The 19,261-nt window shown below is 37.0% G+C and overlaps 1 protein-coding gene across 14 annotated transcripts in view; it reads left to right on the forward strand.

Moving 5' to 3' along the window:
- CDC42BPA (CDC42 binding protein kinase alpha) overlaps positions 1-19,261 on the forward strand; it is a 299,246-nt gene that overhangs the window by 194,856 nt on the left and 85,129 nt on the right. For 12 of the 14 annotated variants that reach the window (XM_040263625.1, XM_040263632.1, XM_040263627.1 and 9 more), the window contains exons 13-15: positions 2,106-2,348; positions 2,600-2,710; positions 15,323-15,570. In XM_040263625.1, the coding sequence (XP_040119559.1) occupies positions 2,106-2,348; positions 2,600-2,710; positions 15,323-15,570 (602 nt within the window). The remainder of the gene's footprint in view (positions 1-2,105; positions 2,349-2,599; positions 2,711-15,322; positions 15,571-19,261) is intronic. The other 2 variants (XM_040263634.1, XM_040263639.1) reach the window with 1 other exon arrangement.

Below are 19,261 nucleotides of genomic sequence, written 5' to 3' on the forward strand. Positions count from 1 at the left end.
CAGTAAACTGTACATTTAAAATTTTACTTTCTTACTGATTCTGTCCTAGCAACATTCCTAAACTCTTACTGTAGTAATGTATTTGAGATTCTTTAAAGTTTTATAAAATAATGACAATTTTGTTAGTTTACTGTTTTTCCTTTCCTTGTCTTACTGTATAAGCTAGGACCTCAAATATGACATTCAATAGAGGTGATGATAGCAGCCATCCCTGTCTTATTCCTGATTTCACAAAAATACCTTTACTATTTTATCATTAATAATAATGTTTTCTCTAAGTTTTTGGTGAAAGTTATCTTCTTATTTTGCTAATCATTTTCATCAAAATGGGTATTGAATTTATTAAATGTGCTTTTTTTTGCACAGTACTGCAACAGATTTCTAGGAATTTGTTAATACCCACTGATGGAATTATATAATTGTTCTTTAATCAGTTGGTTTTCTGACTTATGTTTATAGACTTTTTCTAATGTTAAAACATTTTTGCTTTTCTGGGTTAAAACTATATTACCCATATATTGTCTGCTAAATATTAATATGATAATACAGGTAGCAGTTATGTTGTATCTGTTTTAATAGTACTGTTTTAAGTGCTTTATATATACATTAGATCATTTAATCTTTTACAGAACCCTATGATTTAGGTAGTAGTAGTAGTAGTATTAGTAGCAGCAGCAGCAGTAGTTATAGTATTTATGTAAATGGTGAGATCCCACACAAAGAAGCTAAGTACATTTGTTCAAGATCATAGAGATAGAAAGTGGGGAAACTGGAATTTCAGCACAGGGAGTTGAGTTCCAGAGTTCATGTTTATCCACTTTATATATCACTGAACTTATTTGCTAATGTCATTTTTTTAGGATTTTTAAATTTGTTTTCTTTAATAAGAAAACAAATCATATTTTTTAAAAATTTATATATAAAGATTATACTGGTCTCATAGAATTCACTGAGTAGCACTGCCTCTTTTTCTGTTCTCTAGAAAAATCTGTATAAGAGAAACATTTTGTTCCTTGAAACACTGGAATCATCTGTAAAACCATCTGAGCCTGGAGATTTCTTTCACGCAGTGGGGGATGAGGAAATTTTGTTAGCTACTGGTTTGGTTACTTTGTTATAGAACTATTCAGGCATTCTATTTCTTCTTGAAACAGTTTTGATAAATATAGTTTTGTAGGAATTTGTTCATTTCACAAGTTGAAAAGTTTATTGGCATAAAATGTTTCATTGCATCCTTTTACCTTTTTCAATTTCTTCTAGATTTGTGATTATAACCTCTCTTATTTTTTTCACTTCTAAATGCTCTGTAAAATTGTTTTATAAAAAACTTCAATAGTCTTTTTGCCTGATCATTTTAGTCTTTTGTCATTCTCCTGTTTTTATAATTTCCTTTCATTTCTTCATTTTATATATAGCAGTATATTAGTATCTGATAATTCTAATATCCAAATACTTTGGGGTTTATTTTTATTGTTTGTAATGTTTGCTTATAGTTGTTTGCCCTTTGGGTGTTTGGGTAATCTATGGTTGTGAGCTCATATTTGTATGCTCTTAAAAAAAAATACCCTAGATTTCATTGAGACTCTTTGCCTCAAAGAAGATTTGCATTTCTTTTTGTTGAGAGGCAGGTGATTCTACTGATCCAAGTCTATTTTAGCCCCTTCTAAGTTTCTCAGTTTAATTAGAGAGTTTAGCTTTTCTGTTTGCTGCTGGCCCAAGAGTTAGTCCCCACATCAAATATAACCCTTGTTTTTATCATTTGTAATCATTTGATATAATTTTTTAAACCTTACAGATAGCCATTACATTTCACAAAATCTTTATTTTGACCATTGTATCTTTTATTTCTGTACCATTTTATTTATTTATTGAAACTAAGGTAAATCAGGTTAAATCTTTGCAGTTAGAATGCTAGCATAAGAAATTGAGAATACGAACAGAGCACCGTGCTACTAGTATCTGTTCAAAAGTAATTTTTTTCTTTTAATTTTATTCCAAGGTGAATAATTTTGGCTCTTCTTGGCTTCATGATAGCTAATTTGATGGCCAAATTTGGTCCCTAGGTTGCAGAATTGGTAACTTATATTCTTTTTACAAAACTGTAGGAACTAGTCCAGGCTAGTGAGCGATTAAAAAACCAATCCAAAGAGCTGAAAGACGCACACTGTCAGAGGAAACTGGCCATGCAGGAATTCATGGAGATCAATGAGCGGCTAACAGAATTGCACACCCAAAAACAGAAACTTGCTCGCCATGTCCGAGATAAGGAAGAAGAGGTGGACCTGGTGATGCAAAAAGTTGAAAGCTTAAGGCAAGAACTGCGCAGAACAGAAAGAGCCAAAAAAGAGGTTAGTAGTCAGGCAAATTTTGTAGTGGCCATGGGGTAGTGATTAAGCTGCTTTTTCAGACTAGTGAAATAATATATATTTCATTTAATTTTTGAAAAAAGTGTTATTTTTTTAGTTTGGTAATGTTATTTAATATGAATTTCAACATTTGAGTTATCTCCTTATTGCAAGGTAAATTCTCGTGGGGAAAACATTTTATTAGAGAAACAATTATAATCATGAAATCGGCTTTTTTCATTTTCCTTTAAAAGCTGGAAGTTCGTACAGAAGCTGTGACTGCTGAGGCATCTAAAGACAGGAAATTGCGTGAACAGAGTGAGCACTATTCTAAGCAACTGGAGAATGAACTAGAGGGACTGAAGGTAACTTTTGATTTCATATTTATCAAGTTGAATTAAATTTCTCCCCTTTATGCTTAACAGGATTACTAGTCGTGTGTTCCTTTTGGTATGGAGTAAAAACTAGCTATCCTTCAAACATAGTATTCTTAATTCTCATCAGCAGGAAGCTGGTGTAGACTTCATAATCATGCTGCAAGGAAAGGGAAGACTGTGTTTAGTGGAGAAATCTGTTAGGAAGGAGTTAAAACATTTATGAAGGTCTGCATACCTGGATGAGATACATTGGTAATCTCATGGGAGGCATGGTTAGATGTCTTAGACCCTCTGTCTTATCTACACATGGACATCACCAAATGGTCAATACCAAAATCTGATTGATTATATTCTTTGCAGCCAAAGATAGAGAAGCTCTATACAGTCAGCAAAAACAAGACCGGGAGCTGACTGAGGCTCAGATCATGAACTCCTTATTGCCAGATACAGACTTAAGTTGAAGAAAGTAGGGAAAACCACTAGACCATTCAGGCATGACCTAAATCAAATACCTTAAGAGTGTACAGTGGAAGTGACAAATAGATTCAAGGGATTAAAGCTGATAGACAGAGTGCCTGAAGAACTATGGACAGAGGTTTGTGACATACAGGAGGCAGTGATCAAGACCATCTCCAAGAAAAAGGAATGTAAAAAGGCAAAATGGTTGTTTGATGAGGCCTTACAAATAGCTGAGAAAAGAAGAGAAGCTAAAGGCAAAGGAGAAAAGGAAAGATATACCCAACTGAATGTAGAGTTCCAAGAACAGCAAGCAGAGATAAGAAAGCCTTCCTTAGCAATCAATGCAAAGAAATAGAGGAAAACAATAGAATGGGAAAGACTAGAGATCTCTTCAAGAAATTTAGAGGTATCAAGGGAACATTTCATGCAAAGATGAGTACAGTAAAGGACAGAAACAGTATGGACCTAACAGAAGCAGAAGATATTAGGAGGTGGCAAGAATACACAGAAGAACGATACAAAAAAGCATCTCACAACCCAGACAACCGTGATGGTGTGATCATTTACCTAGAGCCAGACATCCTGGAATGTGAAGTCACGTGGGCCTTAGGAAGCATCACTACAAATAAAAATAGTGAAGGTGATGGAATTCCAGTTGAGCTATTGCAAATCCTAAAAGGTGATGCTGTGAAAGTGCTTCACTCAATATGCCAGCAAATTTGGAAAATTCAGTGGTAGCCACAGGACTGGAAAAGGTCAGTTTTCATTCCAATCCCAAAGAAAGCCCACGCCAAGGAATGTTCAAACTACTGCATAATTGCACTCATCTCACACACTAGCAAAATAATGCTCAAAATTCTCCAAGCCAGGCTTTAACCGTATGTGAACCATGAACTTCCAGACGGTCAAGCTGGACTTAGAAAAGGCAGAGGAACCAGAGATCAAATTGCTAACATGCGCTGGATCATCAGAAAAGCATGAGAGTTCCAGAAAAAAACATCTATTTTTGCTTTATTGACTACACCAAAGGCTTTGACTGTGTAGACCACAACAAACTGTGAAAAATTCTTAAAGAGATGGTGATTCCAGACCACCTGACCTGCCTCCTGAGAAATCTGTATGCAGGTCAACAAGCAGCAGTTAGAACTGGACATGGAACAACAGAATGGTTCCAGATAGGGAAAGGGGTACATCAAAGCTGTATATTGTCACCTGCTTATTTAACATATATGCAGAGTACATCATGTGAAGTGCAGATCTGGATGAAGCAGAAGCTGGAATCAGGATTGCCAGGAGAAATATCAATAGCCTCAGATATGCAGATGACACCACCCTTACGGCATTTTCACCATATGAAAGTGGTGAAATTTCACACTTATGAAAGTAAAGAAGAACTAAAGAGCCTCTTGATGAAAATGAAAGAGAACAGTGAAGAACTTGGCTTAACGCCCAACATTCAGAAAACTAAGATGGCGTGCGGTCCCATCGCTTCTTGGCAAATATATGGGGAAACTATGAAAACAGTGAGAGACTTTGTTTTTGTGCTCCAAAATCACTGCAGATGGTGACTGCAGGCATGAAATTAAAAGATGCTTGCCCCTTGGAAGACAAGCTATGACCAACCTAGATAGCATATTAAAAAGCAGAGACATTACTTTACCAACAAAGGTCCATCTAGTCAAAGCTATGGTTTTTCCAGTGGTCATGAATGGATGTGAGAGTTGGCCTGTAAAGAAAGCTAGCACAGAAGAATTGATGCTTTTGAACACTGTGGTGTTGGAGAAGACTCTTGAGAGTCCCTTGGACAGCAAGGAAATCCAACCAGTCCACCCTAAAGGAAATCAGTCCTGAATATTCATTGGAAGGACTGATGTTGAAGCTGAAACTCTAATACTTTGGCCATCTGATGTGAAGAACTGACTCTGTGGGAAAGACCCTGATGCTGGGAAAGGTTGAAGGTGGGAAGAGAAGGGGATGACAGAGGATGAGATGGTTGGATGGCATCACCAACTTGATGGACATGGAGTTTGTGTAGGCTCTGGGAGTTGGTGATGGACAGGAAAGCCTGGCATGCTGCAGCCCATGGGGTCACAAACAGTCAGACACAATTGAGCAACTCAACCGAACTGAAACATCTCAACAGAAGTGCTTAGGAAGGGAAATCCTTGTGCCGGTTCCAGAGCTGGACTATCTGGTTTTAAAGCCTGGCCTCATCAGTTACTTGCTGTTTAATGCTAGACAAAACATTTAGTCTCTTTGGACTTTAATTTTCTCATTTGTAAAACCCTATATCGTTGGTTTTACACAAGGAGTATATATATATGTATGTAAGCTGCTACATTGCATGTGCTCAGTTACTAATAGCTATAATGATGTTATGTATGTCAAAGTGAGAGAATTAGGATCAAATGGATATCATATTTCTATAACACTAAATTATAATCTGAATATGATATCTGCCTTTTCCTGACTCTGATCTTTGCATATCCCATTTCTTCAGCATTGTCTGCCAGCCACCACCTCCACACACTCCTTGCATGCCTAGTCTAGTATCTTATTCATCCAACAAATACAAGAATTAAGTTGAATGTCATCTGAGGAAGTTTAAGTATTCCTTATTCTGTGGTGCTTTAGAATTTTGTTAATAAATTTACAATAGCTCTTATTATAATTACTTACTCACAAAATGTCTTCCCATCTAAACTATGACTTAGTTTATTGAAAGCATAGGCTGGTATATTATTATCCTGGCACAGGACCAAATTTTTAATACTTGTTTAATAAGTGTGTTAAATCAGTGAATGAATGATGTGGTAGAATTGGCCAGAACTTGCTTTTTCTCTGAAAACTGAATAATAGTGGTTGCAAATAAGTTTTCTCTGCTTTAAATACAAGTATGAACTAGATTTTTTTTCTTGCTTTGGAGATTGGTTTCTCTTGTTTTGTTTTGATTAATTGTGATTCCCTGGTCTTGTTTAGCTTTCTAAATTAGAAATGTTTCTTCCGTAAAAATCTAGACTTCTAGAACAGAATTAGTGTATTTGAAGTCATTGCATTACCATCTCAAATAACTTTCAGTCAGGGATGGCTTTGTTTCCAGCACTATTTTAGATGCTTTTGTTAAAAACCAGAATCAGAAGGTGCAAACCAGAAGAAATCTTAGAGATTATTTGCATTTGAGAAAAGTGAAACTCAGAAGAGTTTAGGATTTACAGTCTTAAATGACAGAGTAAAATTTAAACCCAGGTTTTCTAATTCTCAGTACCATTCTATCTGCTTGTTTCCTTTTTTTTTTCCTTTACTAATCACTGCTGCATTGAAGACATCCAATCACATATACTAACCTACTGATCAAGCACTCATAATCTCTTGTATCTTTTAAAAATTTGTGGTAATAATAAAACTACCCAATAAATTAGTTAACATGTTCAAAATACTTAGCCCATGGCCTGCCACAAAGTAAAGGCTCGGTAATTGTTAGCTATGATTATTATCATAATTTTAGGATATTACCATTATATTTAGGATTATTATCATTTCTTTTAAGATATTCTAAAAGTGGGAATGTCTTGACTTAAAGGTATATACATGTAAATTTTGAAACTTACTTTGGCCCCTTTAAAAGATTATAGGAATCTTTACTGCATTGAGAATACTTTTCAATAGAATTGAAGAGAGAGAAAGTTCTCGAGTAAATGTTAGAAACTGTAGCACCCCACTTCCAAAAATGGACAGAAGATAAATAAGGATACAGATGTCTAACAACACATATATAGAACCCTCCTCCCAATAACAGCAGAATACATATTTTTCTCAAATGCGATTGACACATTGTCTAGGATAGATCAGATATTAGGCCAGAAAATAAATCTCAGTAAATGTAAAAAGACTGAAATCACACAAAGTATCTACTCCAATTTCACCATAGAATGAAGCTAGAAATCAGTATCATAAGGAAAACTGGAATGTTAAAATATGTGCCAATTAAGCAAGGCACTCTTAACCAACCCCTGGGTCAAGTGAAGAAATCACAAGGAAAATTAGAAAATGCTAATCAAATGAAAATACCACATGGGATGCAGCAGAGGCAGTGCTCAGAGGCAAATGTGTAGCTATAAATGCTTCTATTAAAAAGTAAGATTCTCAAATCAGTAACGTAACTTTATATCTTACAGAACTAGAAAAAGAAGAGCAAAGGAAACAAAGCTAGCAGAAGGAAGGAAATAAAGATTAGAGCAGAGTTCAATAAAACGAGAAGAGGATAATAATAAAGAGAATGAAACCAAAGTTGATTCTTTGAAAGATCAGCAAAATTGACAAACCTTTAGCTAGACTTGACAGAGAGAGGGAGGAAGGGAGGAAGCAAGTAACTAACATCAGAAGTGAAAGTGGATGTTGCTACCTGTCATCAAAAAGCAAAAGGATTATAAGAGAACACTCTAAACAACTCTGTGCCAACAAAGTAATCTAGATGAAATGGATAGATCGAGAAGCATGCAAATTATCTAAATGCAAGATAAAATATAAAGTCTCAACAGACTTATAACAGGCAAAGAGAATGAATTGGTAATAAGAAACCTCCTGTGAAAGAAAAGCTCAAGACCAGATAAGTTCACTAGTGAACTGAACCAAACTTTTAAAGAAGAATTAATACCAATGCCTCTTAAACTCTTCCACAAAATATAAGAGTAAGGAACACTTCCTAATTCATTCCCTAAGGCCAACACTGCTGTAATCCCAAAACCACATGAATAATGTAAGAAGAAAATTACAGACCAGTATTCCTAATGAATATAGATACATGAATTCTCAACAAGATACCAATAGACCAAATCCAAAGTCATATTAAAAAGCTTATAAACCATGGCAAAGTGGGGTTTATCCCAGGAATGCAAGAGTGGTTAAATGTAAGAAAATAAATCAATATAATAAATCACATTAAAAGAAACAAAGTGAGCAGGGGGACCACATGGTCATCTTAATTTCACACAATGCAACACTCTTTCCTGATAAAAACTCTCAGAAAAGTAAGAATAGAATGGAATGTACTTAACATGAGAAAAGGCATTTATGAAAAACCCACAGCTAACATCATACTCAATGATGAATGATTAAAAAAATTTTTCCCTTAGATTAAGAATGAGACAAGGATGCCCATTTTCACCATTGCAATTTAACATTATGCTAGTGGTTCTAGCCAGAGGAATTAGACAAGAAAAAGAAATAGAAGTCATCCAACCTAGGAATGAAGTAAAACTACTTGCAGATCATAGGATCCCATATTGTAAAACTTCAGAGAATACTGCCAGTTTCCAATCTAGCGTGTAAGAACTTTGGAAATCACCACTTTGTTCTAATACCAAGTAAAAGGCTGAACAAATTGAAAAATCAACAGTTCTTAGACTTGTAAGAAAAGTTCAGTTCAGTTCAGTTCAGTCCCTCAGTCGTGTCCGACTCTTTGTGACCCCATGAATTGCAGCATGCCAGGCCTCTCTGTACATCACCAACTCCCGGAGTTCACTCAAACTCATGTGCATCGAGTTGGTGATGCCACCCAGCCATATCATCCTCTATCATCCCCTTCTCCTCCTGCCCCCAATCCTTCCCAGCATCAGAGTCTTTTCCAATGAGTCAACTCTTGGCATGAGGTGGCCAAAGTATTGGAGTTTCAGCTTTAGCATCAGTCCTTCTAAAGAAATCCCAGGGCTGATCTCCTTTAGAATGGACTGGTTGGATCTCCTTGCTGTCCAAGGGACTCTCAAGAGTCTTCTCCAACACCACAGTTCAAAAGCATCAATTCGTTGGCGCTCAGCTTTCTTCACAGTCCAACTCTCACATCCACACATGACCACTGGAAAAACCATAGCCTTGACTAGACAGATCTTTGTTGGCAAAGTAATGTCTCTGTTTTTCAGTATGCTATCTAGGTTGGTCATAACTTATCTTCCAAGGAGTAAGCGTTGTTTAATTTCATGGCTGCAATCACCATCTGCAGTGATTTTGGAGCCCCCAAAAATAAAGGCTGACACTGTGTAAGAAAAGTAGTATCACAGAATGAACTCCTACCCTGCCAGTTGGACAGAGTGACACGCAGATCAAAAGCATCCCAACTTAGGAGAGTAGGAACCCTTGTAGGAAAGCAGTGCAGTGCAGGGAAGCATGAACTGCACTTGAAAAATTGCTGGTGGCTCAGCGCAGACAAGTCTGAGATACAAAAACTCCAGGGGACCCTCATCACTGGGGACCCCTCACGGTTTCATCAGCTATACATCCTAGAGCTCCGCCAGGTTTTCCTACAGTGAGTGTCAGAGGAAAATACCCCTTGTACTAACAGTAGGGATAGCAGTTGTCAAATGCACCAGAGCAGTCTGTCCTTGTTAACAAGGTGTGTCTTCAACTAGAACCTAATTTGCTGAGGTTTCATCAGACCTAACTAACTTGAGAGAAGGGAAATAACCCATCCCAGCCCACTGTAGTCACCCTGTCCAAACAGGTAAATGGGGGAGAATAGCTGACAAGGTTGTCTTAAGTTCACAGGCCAGAAGCCCAGGCTCAATAACATACTGATATCTACTCTTAGAGTTCCAGAACACTTCCCCTCTCCACACAACTTCCACCACATTACTAAGAGCCTATTTACAGCGGTTCCTTTTACTCAGTACAGCATGGTGACCTAACAATAAAAAATTACACTGAAAGTCAAAAAACAGTTACAATAGAGCAAACATCAGAACCAGACTCGGGGTTGTTGAAATGGTCAGACCATGAATTGAAAATAGCTCTGATGGATAAGATAAAAGACTTTAATGAAACTATGATAACGCTAATCAAAAGAAAGTGGGAGTAGCTATATTAATTTCAAACAGAGTGATATTCGGAGTGGGGAAAGTTTTTAGAAGAAAGGCATTGTTTGTCACCAAGACGACCTGGCATACTTAACATGTATGTGTGTAACAATATAGCGTCAAAATGCATGAGGTGCATGACAGAAGTGCAGAACTTTAAAAAGAGATAAATTCACTGTCATACTTGGGAACTTCAGCACCCCTCTATCAGAAATCGACAGATCCAGAAGGTATAAAATCAGTAAGTACATAGCTGAATTCAACATCATCATCAATCATATGGGTATAAGGACATCTATGGGGCTTCCCACCAGTCCATTCTGAAGGAGATCACCCCTGGGTGATTTTTGGAGGGAATGATGCTGAAACTCCAATACTTTGGCCACCTCATGCAAAGAGTTGACTCATTGGAAAAGACTCTGATGCTGGGAGGGATTGGGGGCAGGAGGAGAAGGGGACGACAGAGGAGGAGATGGCTGGATGGCATCACCAACTCGATGGACATGAGTTTGAGTGAACTCCGGGAGTTGGTGATGGACAGGGAGGCCTGGCGTGCTGCGATTCAAGGGGTCGCAAAGAGTCGGACACGACTGAGCGACTGAACTGAACTGAACTGAACTGATGGGGCTTCCCTGGTGGCTCAGAAGGTAAAGCGTCTGCCTGCAACACAGGAGACCCAGGTTTGATCCCTGGGTTGGAAAGATCCCCTGGAGGAAGAAATAGCAACCCACTCCAGTACTCTTGCCTGGAGAATCCCATGGACAGAGGAGCCTGGTGGGCTACAGTCCATGGGATGGCAAAGAGTTGGACACGACTGAGCGACTTCACTTTTATAGATCAACAACAGCAGAATACACATTCTTCTCAAGCTTACATGGGATATCCACCAAGATGGACCACATTCTAAGCCATACCATAACAAATCCTTAACATATTTTAAAAGAATAGGAATCATACATTGTCTGCTCTCAGACCACAGTGGAATCAGACTAGATGTCAGTAACGAAAAGATAGCTGGAAAATTCCAAAATACTTGGGAATAAGGCACCACCCTTATAAATAAAACAAGTCAAAGAAAATATCTCATGAGAAATGAAATGAAAATGAAAGCACAACTTATCAAACTTTGGCAGATGTAGTAGAAGCAGTACTTAGAGGGAAATTTGTAGCATTGAATGCATATATTAGAAAAGAAAGATCTAAGATTAATCATCTTAACTTCTACCTTAGGATACTAAAAGGTGGGGGGGTCCCTTTATCTATATTTGAGAGAAATCATATTAAGTTTTCTAGCATGAAGTATTCTTACATTCTGGGAATAAGTTGCTCATATAATAGTTGAATTTCAGTACAGCAGTAGGTTACAAATGTTAACATTTTATTTAAAAATTTTTATGTTAAATTTGCATTGAGATGAGTCTGATTATATTATTCTTACGGTTTTTGACCAGATTTTGTTTCAGAAATTTGAAAACCTTATATAAATTTAATAATTCCACTGGAAACTTGAAAAGAAAGGGAATTACCTATCAGTATAACTTACGTCATTTTGTATACTTAAAAATTACCTTAAAATTTTTTTCTTTTCTGTGGTAAATTTTTTGCAAAGAATATGTTTAATCATTGTTTTGCCTGCTGTGCTTTCTGCTATATTTTTAAACTTTGGTTGTAAAATAAAACACATAGAAAGATAAAATGAAAAGAGAGAGAGAACACTAATATCAGAAATGAAAGACAGGACATCACTATGCAACTCATGTACATTAAAATGCTAATAAAGAAATACTATGGACAATTAATTATTTGCCTACAAATTTGATAACCTAGCAGAAATGAACCAACTCCTTGAAAGACACAAGCTGCCATAACTAGACTAAGAAGTAAATAATATGAAAGGCTCTGCTTGTTAAAGAAATTGAGTCAATAATTAATAAGCTTCGAGAGCAGAAAGCATCAGGCCCAGATGTGTTCACTGGTGAATTACACGAGACATTTTAGGAAGAAATCACACCAATTCTCTACAATCACTTTCAGAAGATAGAACTAGAGGAAATACCTCCTAACTCATTCTATGATACCAGAATTATACTAACACCAAAACCAGACAAAGTACAAGAAAAGAAAGCCACAGACCAACATGCATCATAGACATAGATGGAGAAGTCCTCAACAAAATATTAGCAAATTGAATCCAACAATATATAAAAGTAATTATACACCACAACCAAATGGGCTTTTATCCCATATATGTAGGCAAAGCTGCTTCAACCTTTAAAAGTCAATTAATGTAATGCATCATTGATTTGATAAAAAATCACATGACTATATCAGAAGCTGCAGAAAAAGCATCTGACAAACTCCAGTACCCATTCATGATAAAAACTCAGTAAACTAGGGATGGGGGGGACTACTCAACTTGACAAAGTATCTATCAAAGAACCTACAGATAACATGATATCTAATGAAAGAAGCTTGAAAATTTTCACTAAGATCAAGAAGAAAACAAAGATTTTTCCTCTCACAACTCCTTTTCAACATCATACTGTATGTCCTAGCTAGTGCAGTAAGACAAGAAAATAAAATGAAAAAGGTATCCAGATTGGGAAGGGTGACATAACGCTATCTTGGTTAGCAGATGATATGATTGTCTATGTAGAGAATCAAAGAAATTAACAAAAATCTCCTGGAACTAATAGGGCATTTATAGCAAGATTGCAGGTACAAGATTAATATGCAAAGGTTGGTCACTTCTTTATATACTAACCATGAATAATGGAATTTGAAATTTAAAACTGAATTCTATTAATATTAGCACCTACAAAAATGAAATACTGAAATATAACAATATGCTTAAGATCTATATGGGGAAAACTATAAAGCTCTAATGAAATAAATCAAAGAAGAACTACATAAATGAAGAGATATTCCATGTTCATGGACAAGAAGACTCAGTATTATCAAGATGTCAGTTCTTCCTGCTTTCAATTATAGATTTGTTGCAATGTAAGTCAAAATTTCAGCAAGTTCTTTTGTGGATATCAACCAATTAAGCCTGAAGCGTCAATGGAGAGGCAAAAGACCCCAAATAGCCAACACAATAGTGAAGGAAAAGAGCACAGTTGAAATATTGACTTCAAGATTTATATCAAGCTGCAGTAATCAAGACAGTATGGTATTGACAAGAAAATATATAGGTACAGCATCTATGTAAAGTTCAGTTCAGTCACTCAGTTGTGTCTGACTCTTTGTGACCCCATGAACCGCAGCATGCCAGGCCACCCTGTCCATCACCAACTGCTGGAGTCTACCGAAACCCATGTCCATTGAGTTGGTGATGCCATCCAACCATCTCATCCTCTGTCACCCCCTTCTCCTCCTGCCCTCAATCTTTCCCAGCATCAGGGTCTTTTCCAATGAGTCAGCTCTTCGCATCAGGTGGCCAAAGTATTGGAGTTTCAGCTTCAACATCAGTCCTTCCAATGAACACCCAGGGCTGATCTCCTTCAGAATGGACTGGTTGGATCTCCTTGCAGTCCAGGGGACTCTCAAGAGTCTTCTCCAACACCACAGTTCAAAAGCATCAATTCTTCGAGGCTCAGCTGTCTTTATAGTCCAACTCTCGCATCCATACGTGACCACTGGAAAAACCACAGCCTTGACTAGACGGGCCTTTGTGGACAAAGTAAACAAAGGCAATGCAGTGGAGTAAAGATGTTCTTTTTAACAAATGGTTTAGAATAACCAGACAGCGCATACCAAAAAAAAGAAAGAATCTATAGATAGAACTTACATCCTTCACAAAAATTCACTTAAAATAGATCACAGACTTAGATGTGAAACAGAAAATTATTAACACTGCTCAGTCAGTCAGTTCATTTGCTCAGTCGTGTCCGACTGTTAGCGACCCCATGGACTGCAGCATGTCAGGCCTCTCTGTCCATCACCAACTCCTGAAGCTTGCTCACACTCATGTCCATTGAGTTGGTGATGCCATCCAACCATCTTTGTTTTTCCCTTCTCCTCCTGCCTTCAATTTTTCTCAACATCAGGGTCTTTTCTAATGAGTCAGCTCTTCACATCAGGTGGCCCAAGTATTGCAGCTTCAGCGTCAGTCCTTCCAATGAATATTCAGGGTTGATTTCCTTTAGGATTGACTGGTTGGATCTCCGTACAATCTAGGGAACTCTCAAGTCTTCTCCCACACCACAGTTCAAAAGCGTCAGTCCTTCAGTGCTCCGTTTTCTTTATGGTCCCCCTCCTATCATCTTGCTGTAGCTTCTCTCTTGCCTTTGGACGTGGGGTATCTTTTTTTGGTGGATCCAACGTTCTCCTGTTGATGGTTGTTGAGCAGCTAATTGCGATTTTGGTGTTCTGTCAGGAAGATGAGTGCATGTACTTCTACTCCAGGATATGTCCCTCCCCTTAATATAGACTTCAAAAAAAGGACACACTACCCTCTAGATTCTGATTCCTTGTTGTCACTAAGTATAATCTCAAAGGTTCTTTGGATTCTAAAAGTTTTATTGTGGATCATCTGGGAAAGTTGCATATAACAAAATAGAAAAGGTACAAAACTCAGGAAATCTTATAGTCATAACCTTTGACTGTATGCTTCTGCTTACCTTAAGCACTACTTGGAAGAGCTGTTGGACTTTACATTTTCCCTTCTCTTTGATACCAAGAGTATATTTCGACCTAATTTCTAAAACAGATGGCTTTGAACCAAATTTCTCCTTCTTACTACCCTACCTAAATACAAAGAATTGTGTCATTTTTTCCCTAGAATGGCTACAGAGATGTTAGATTAGACCTTTGTCATTTCTCCTTGAACCATTGCAGAAGCCTTCTCCCTTTTCTTTTTGTGCATTCTAGCTCTACCACCTCTCCCCCAATTTAATCTGTTAAAGACTCAAATGTGTTTATAACATTTTATTAGTTTCACATCAGAAACTGGATGCAGTTAGATTTTTCCCTAAGTCATACACAAACAATGTTATATATAAATTAGAAACTTAAATGTAAAACAAATGATTATATAAGTACTATTAGAAATATAGATAAATATTTAATCCTGGTGTGAAGGAGACTAAAATACAACAATAAAGGAATACACACTTAGAAAAATATTAGTAACGTATGGCAGACAAAAGGTTAACAGCCTTAATAAAGTATTAGTCTATATAATAATATGCAAAAAAGTAATATTCGTTTCCATGAACAGTCCTTTGTATTATAGTTATTATTTATATTTTATTATTCTTACAGATTAACTAATCTTGTATTATTACTTCTATAGCAAAAACAAATTAGTTACTCACCAGGAGTATGCAGCATAGAACATCAGCAAGAAATAACCAAACTAAAGACTGATTTGGAAAAGAAAAGTATCTTTTACGAAGAAGAATTGTCCAAGAGAGAAGGAATACATGCAAATGAAATTAAAAATCTGAAGAAAGAACTACATGATTCAGAAGGCCAACAACTTGCTCTCAACAAAGAAATTATGATTTTGAAAGACAAATTGGAAAAAAACAGGAGAGAGAGGTAAGAATCAAGTTATTTACTCCTCTAATAATTACTTGTTGAATACCTGTTTGGTGTCAAGGATTGGAGAAACATAGGCAGTAAATACAGTCTAGTCCTCGAGAAGAGCAGTCAAGATTGTAAATAGAAGATTATATTACAGCATCATAGGAAAACAAATGGGAAGTATAGGAACATTTGTAGAAGAGACACAAAAGGTGACTTTGCTGCTTGGGTTTTTTTGTTGTTGTTTCTTTCTTTCTTTTTTTTTTTAATGTTTCTTTGGTATGTCTGGGTTTTTTGAACAAAAATTGTTTCTGAGTTAAGACCAAGGATATAAGAAATATATAGCTGTGGAAGAGTGTCCAGCCAAAGTTTAGTAGAATTTGCCAAAATCTATAGGAAAAGGGTAGCAATGACACATTTAGAAAATGAAAGGTGTTCATTATGGTGGAGGTGTAAAAATAAAGATGAGTGTTAAGAAATGAAACTGGAAAGGAAAATAGAGGCAAGATCATAAAGGAATGTAAGGAATTTAGACTTTATTCTAAAACTAGTGAAGTAAAGTATCATGATTATATTTTCGAAAGATCACTCTTATTACTGTATAGATTAAAAGGAGCAGACTGTAGACAGGAATCTATCCATGAGAGATGAGGTGCCTGGACCTTAGGTATGACAGCTAAGATGGAGAAAGGCGTGTGAACTCAGAAAGTCTACTGAGAAGACAGAACCTGGAGGACATAATGACCAGATATGAGAAATGAGAAGCAGAAGAAATTATCAGTGATACTCAAATTTCTAGGTTTTAGGGAACTAAATGTATGTTATTGTCATTCTCAACTTATATTGGCAGCTTGAGTTTAATTTAGTTTGGTCCATTCATTCAACAGATTTTTTAGAACCTGCTATGTGAAAGCACTGTTGTAGGCCCTGGGGACATAGCAGTGAACAGACAAAAATTCTCTGTCCTTATGGAGCTTTCCTTTAGTTATGGTGAAAGACTATAAATAAAATATAAACAAAATAAGTAAAATACAGAATATGTTAGATAATTATTAAGTCCAAGAACAAAAAGTAAGGCAGAGGATGGGAACTGTGAAGCATTAGGGTGAGAATTAAATTGTACACACACATACACATGATAGCCAGGAAAAATTATACTGAAAAGGTGATTTCTCAGTAAGGACCAAAGAAAGTGGGTCCTTACGTATGTACGAGAAGAACATTTTATATTAAGAACAAGTCTGTTGAGATGGTAAAAAGATCAGTGGTTGCAGGGGTTGGAAGGAGAATGGGATGAATATGCAGGGTACAGAGGATTTCTCGGACAGTGAAACTATATATGTCACTATACAACCTAATATAAATTGTAAAGCTTTAGTAATAACGATGTGTCTAATGTAGATCCATTAATAGCAACAAACACACCACTCTGAATATATGGGCAATCTCTGTACTTTCCTTTCAGTATTGCTATGAACTTAAAATCACTCGAAAAAACAAAGTCTATTAAAATAATAATACTAAAAACGAGGCCAATGTAGATAAAACAGAGTTAAGGGGAAAGAATAGTGGAGAGATATATATGAGAGGTAATGGGGGCCAGATCATGCAAGGTTTTATAAATCATTTCAGTGACTTACAATTACTTACAGTAAAACCATGGCAGGCTTCCCTTGTGACTCAGCTGGTAAAGAATCTGCCTGCAATGTGAGAGACCTGGGTTCAGTCCCTGGTTGGGAAGATCCTCTGGAGAAGGGAAAGGCTACCGACTCCAGTATCCTGGCCTGGAGAATTCCATGGACCGTATAGTCCATAGGGTCGCAAAGAGTCAGACACGACTAAGCGACTTTCACTTTCCCTTTCAAAACCACGGCAGGGAAGCATTGCAGGATAGTGAGTGGAAAATGGACAAAAACTGACTTAAAAGGGTTACTCTGATGACTAGTTTAAGAAAAGTCTGACCTAGATAAGAGAAAAGGCAGGGAAACCATTTAGAAGGCTATTGCAGTAATCTAGGCAAAAGATGATGGTGGCTTGAGCCTAGGTTGGTGGCAGAAAAGGTAAAGATAATGATAGTTGCTGATAGACTAGATATGGATAAGAGAGAAAGGAAAAATCAAGGGTGATACTACAGTTTGAGGCCTTAGCAATTAAGAGAAAATAGGTACCATTTAGAGAGGAAGACTACAAAAGAAGTAAGTTTGGGATGAGAATATCAGAAGCTCATTTTATACAAATTATGTGTGAGATGCTTTTTAGACATACAGGTGGAAATGTCAAACAGGTCATCATATAAACAAGTCTGGATTTCAGGGCTGGAAATAAATCCTGGGGGTATCTATCACTCACATGATATCAAAAAGGGTGAGACTATATGAGATCACTTAGTGAATGAATATGGGTGAAAAAGAAGTCCTAGGACTGTACCCTGGAGCTCCAATCTTTAGAAGCTGGGAAATGAGGAAGAAACAGCAAAGTGGATAAGAAAGAGCCAGGAAGAATGATAGGAAGAAGATCAGGCAAATTTGGTGCCCAGATTTGATGTTAGGATGAATGTGTATCAAATCTGTCTACATGTCAAATTAGATGAGGTCTGAATCAAATATGAAGGTCATTGGTGACTTTGATAAGTACAATTTCAGTGGCCAGAAAACCCCTAATGGATCTGAAGACTTGAAGGAGAGTGTTTGGAGACAGGGTATAGATAACACTGTTATTATTGGAGGTCTTTTATTGCAAGAACAAGAAGTAGTAAAAGCTGAAATAATAATTGGAGGAGAAATTCATCTCAAAAATAACACCATGCTTGTAATCTGATAGAAAGTACCCAGTAGATTCAGACAGAGAGGGAAAAAGTGTACTTGAGCAGGCACATAAGCAAAGAGGTTGACCTTAGCTATGTTTTTTCCTATAGTAAGAGAAGAGTAAGTCGAATATATGGTTATAGGGAAAGGAAGGTGGGGTTGGTGGTAACTTGATTATCTGTTATTAGGGTTGGGCATGTTGAATTGGAGATGCTTAGGAGACAATTTTGAGGAGATATCAAGTCAACAATTTGAAACCCAGAAAAGCTTCCAGCGTAGTGGTGGTTTAGTCACTAAGTCGTGTCCAACTCTTGCAAACCCATGAACTGTAGCCTGCTAGGCTCCTTTGTCCATGGGATTCTCCAGGCAAGAATACTGGAGTGGGTTGCCATTTCCTTCTCCAATGTAGATTGAAGTAGTTTAATTAGTTCTAATTCATCTCCAATATAGATTCAGATGTAAATTCAGCATAATAGATGATAATTGAAATCAGGTAATATAATAGATGCCATAGCTCAGGAAGAACGGGTAAAGAAAAGTTGAGCACCTGAGACAGAATACCTGAGAGTATTGGCATTTATGTGGAGGAAAGAGGGGATGGCGGGGGCTCACAAAGACAGCTATAAAGTCAAAATGTAGGCAGGAATCAGGAGAGTGGGCATCACTGGAGCCAGGGGAAGACTGCATTTCAGGAGAGGGAAATGGGGACAGTGTCAAAGGTAGCCAGTAGATTGGATATAGTAACAGTTGGAACAATAGGTTTGAGACAGCATTTTTTTTTTTTTTTTTTGGTGATGACAGCAGAAGCCAGATTTTGGCACAGGGAGGAAAAAGTAGGCAATGAGTTAAGTGAATATGGCAGTCTCTCAAGATTTCAAGGTGGTTACCAGTGAACAGGAAGA

This window comes from Oryx dammah, unplaced genomic scaffold (assembly GCF_014754425.2).
Source record: "Oryx dammah isolate SB20612 unplaced genomic scaffold, SCBI_Odam_1.1 HiC_scaffold_21, whole genome shotgun sequence".
Classification (NCBI taxonomy): domain Eukaryota; kingdom Metazoa; phylum Chordata; class Mammalia; order Artiodactyla; family Bovidae; genus Oryx; species Oryx dammah.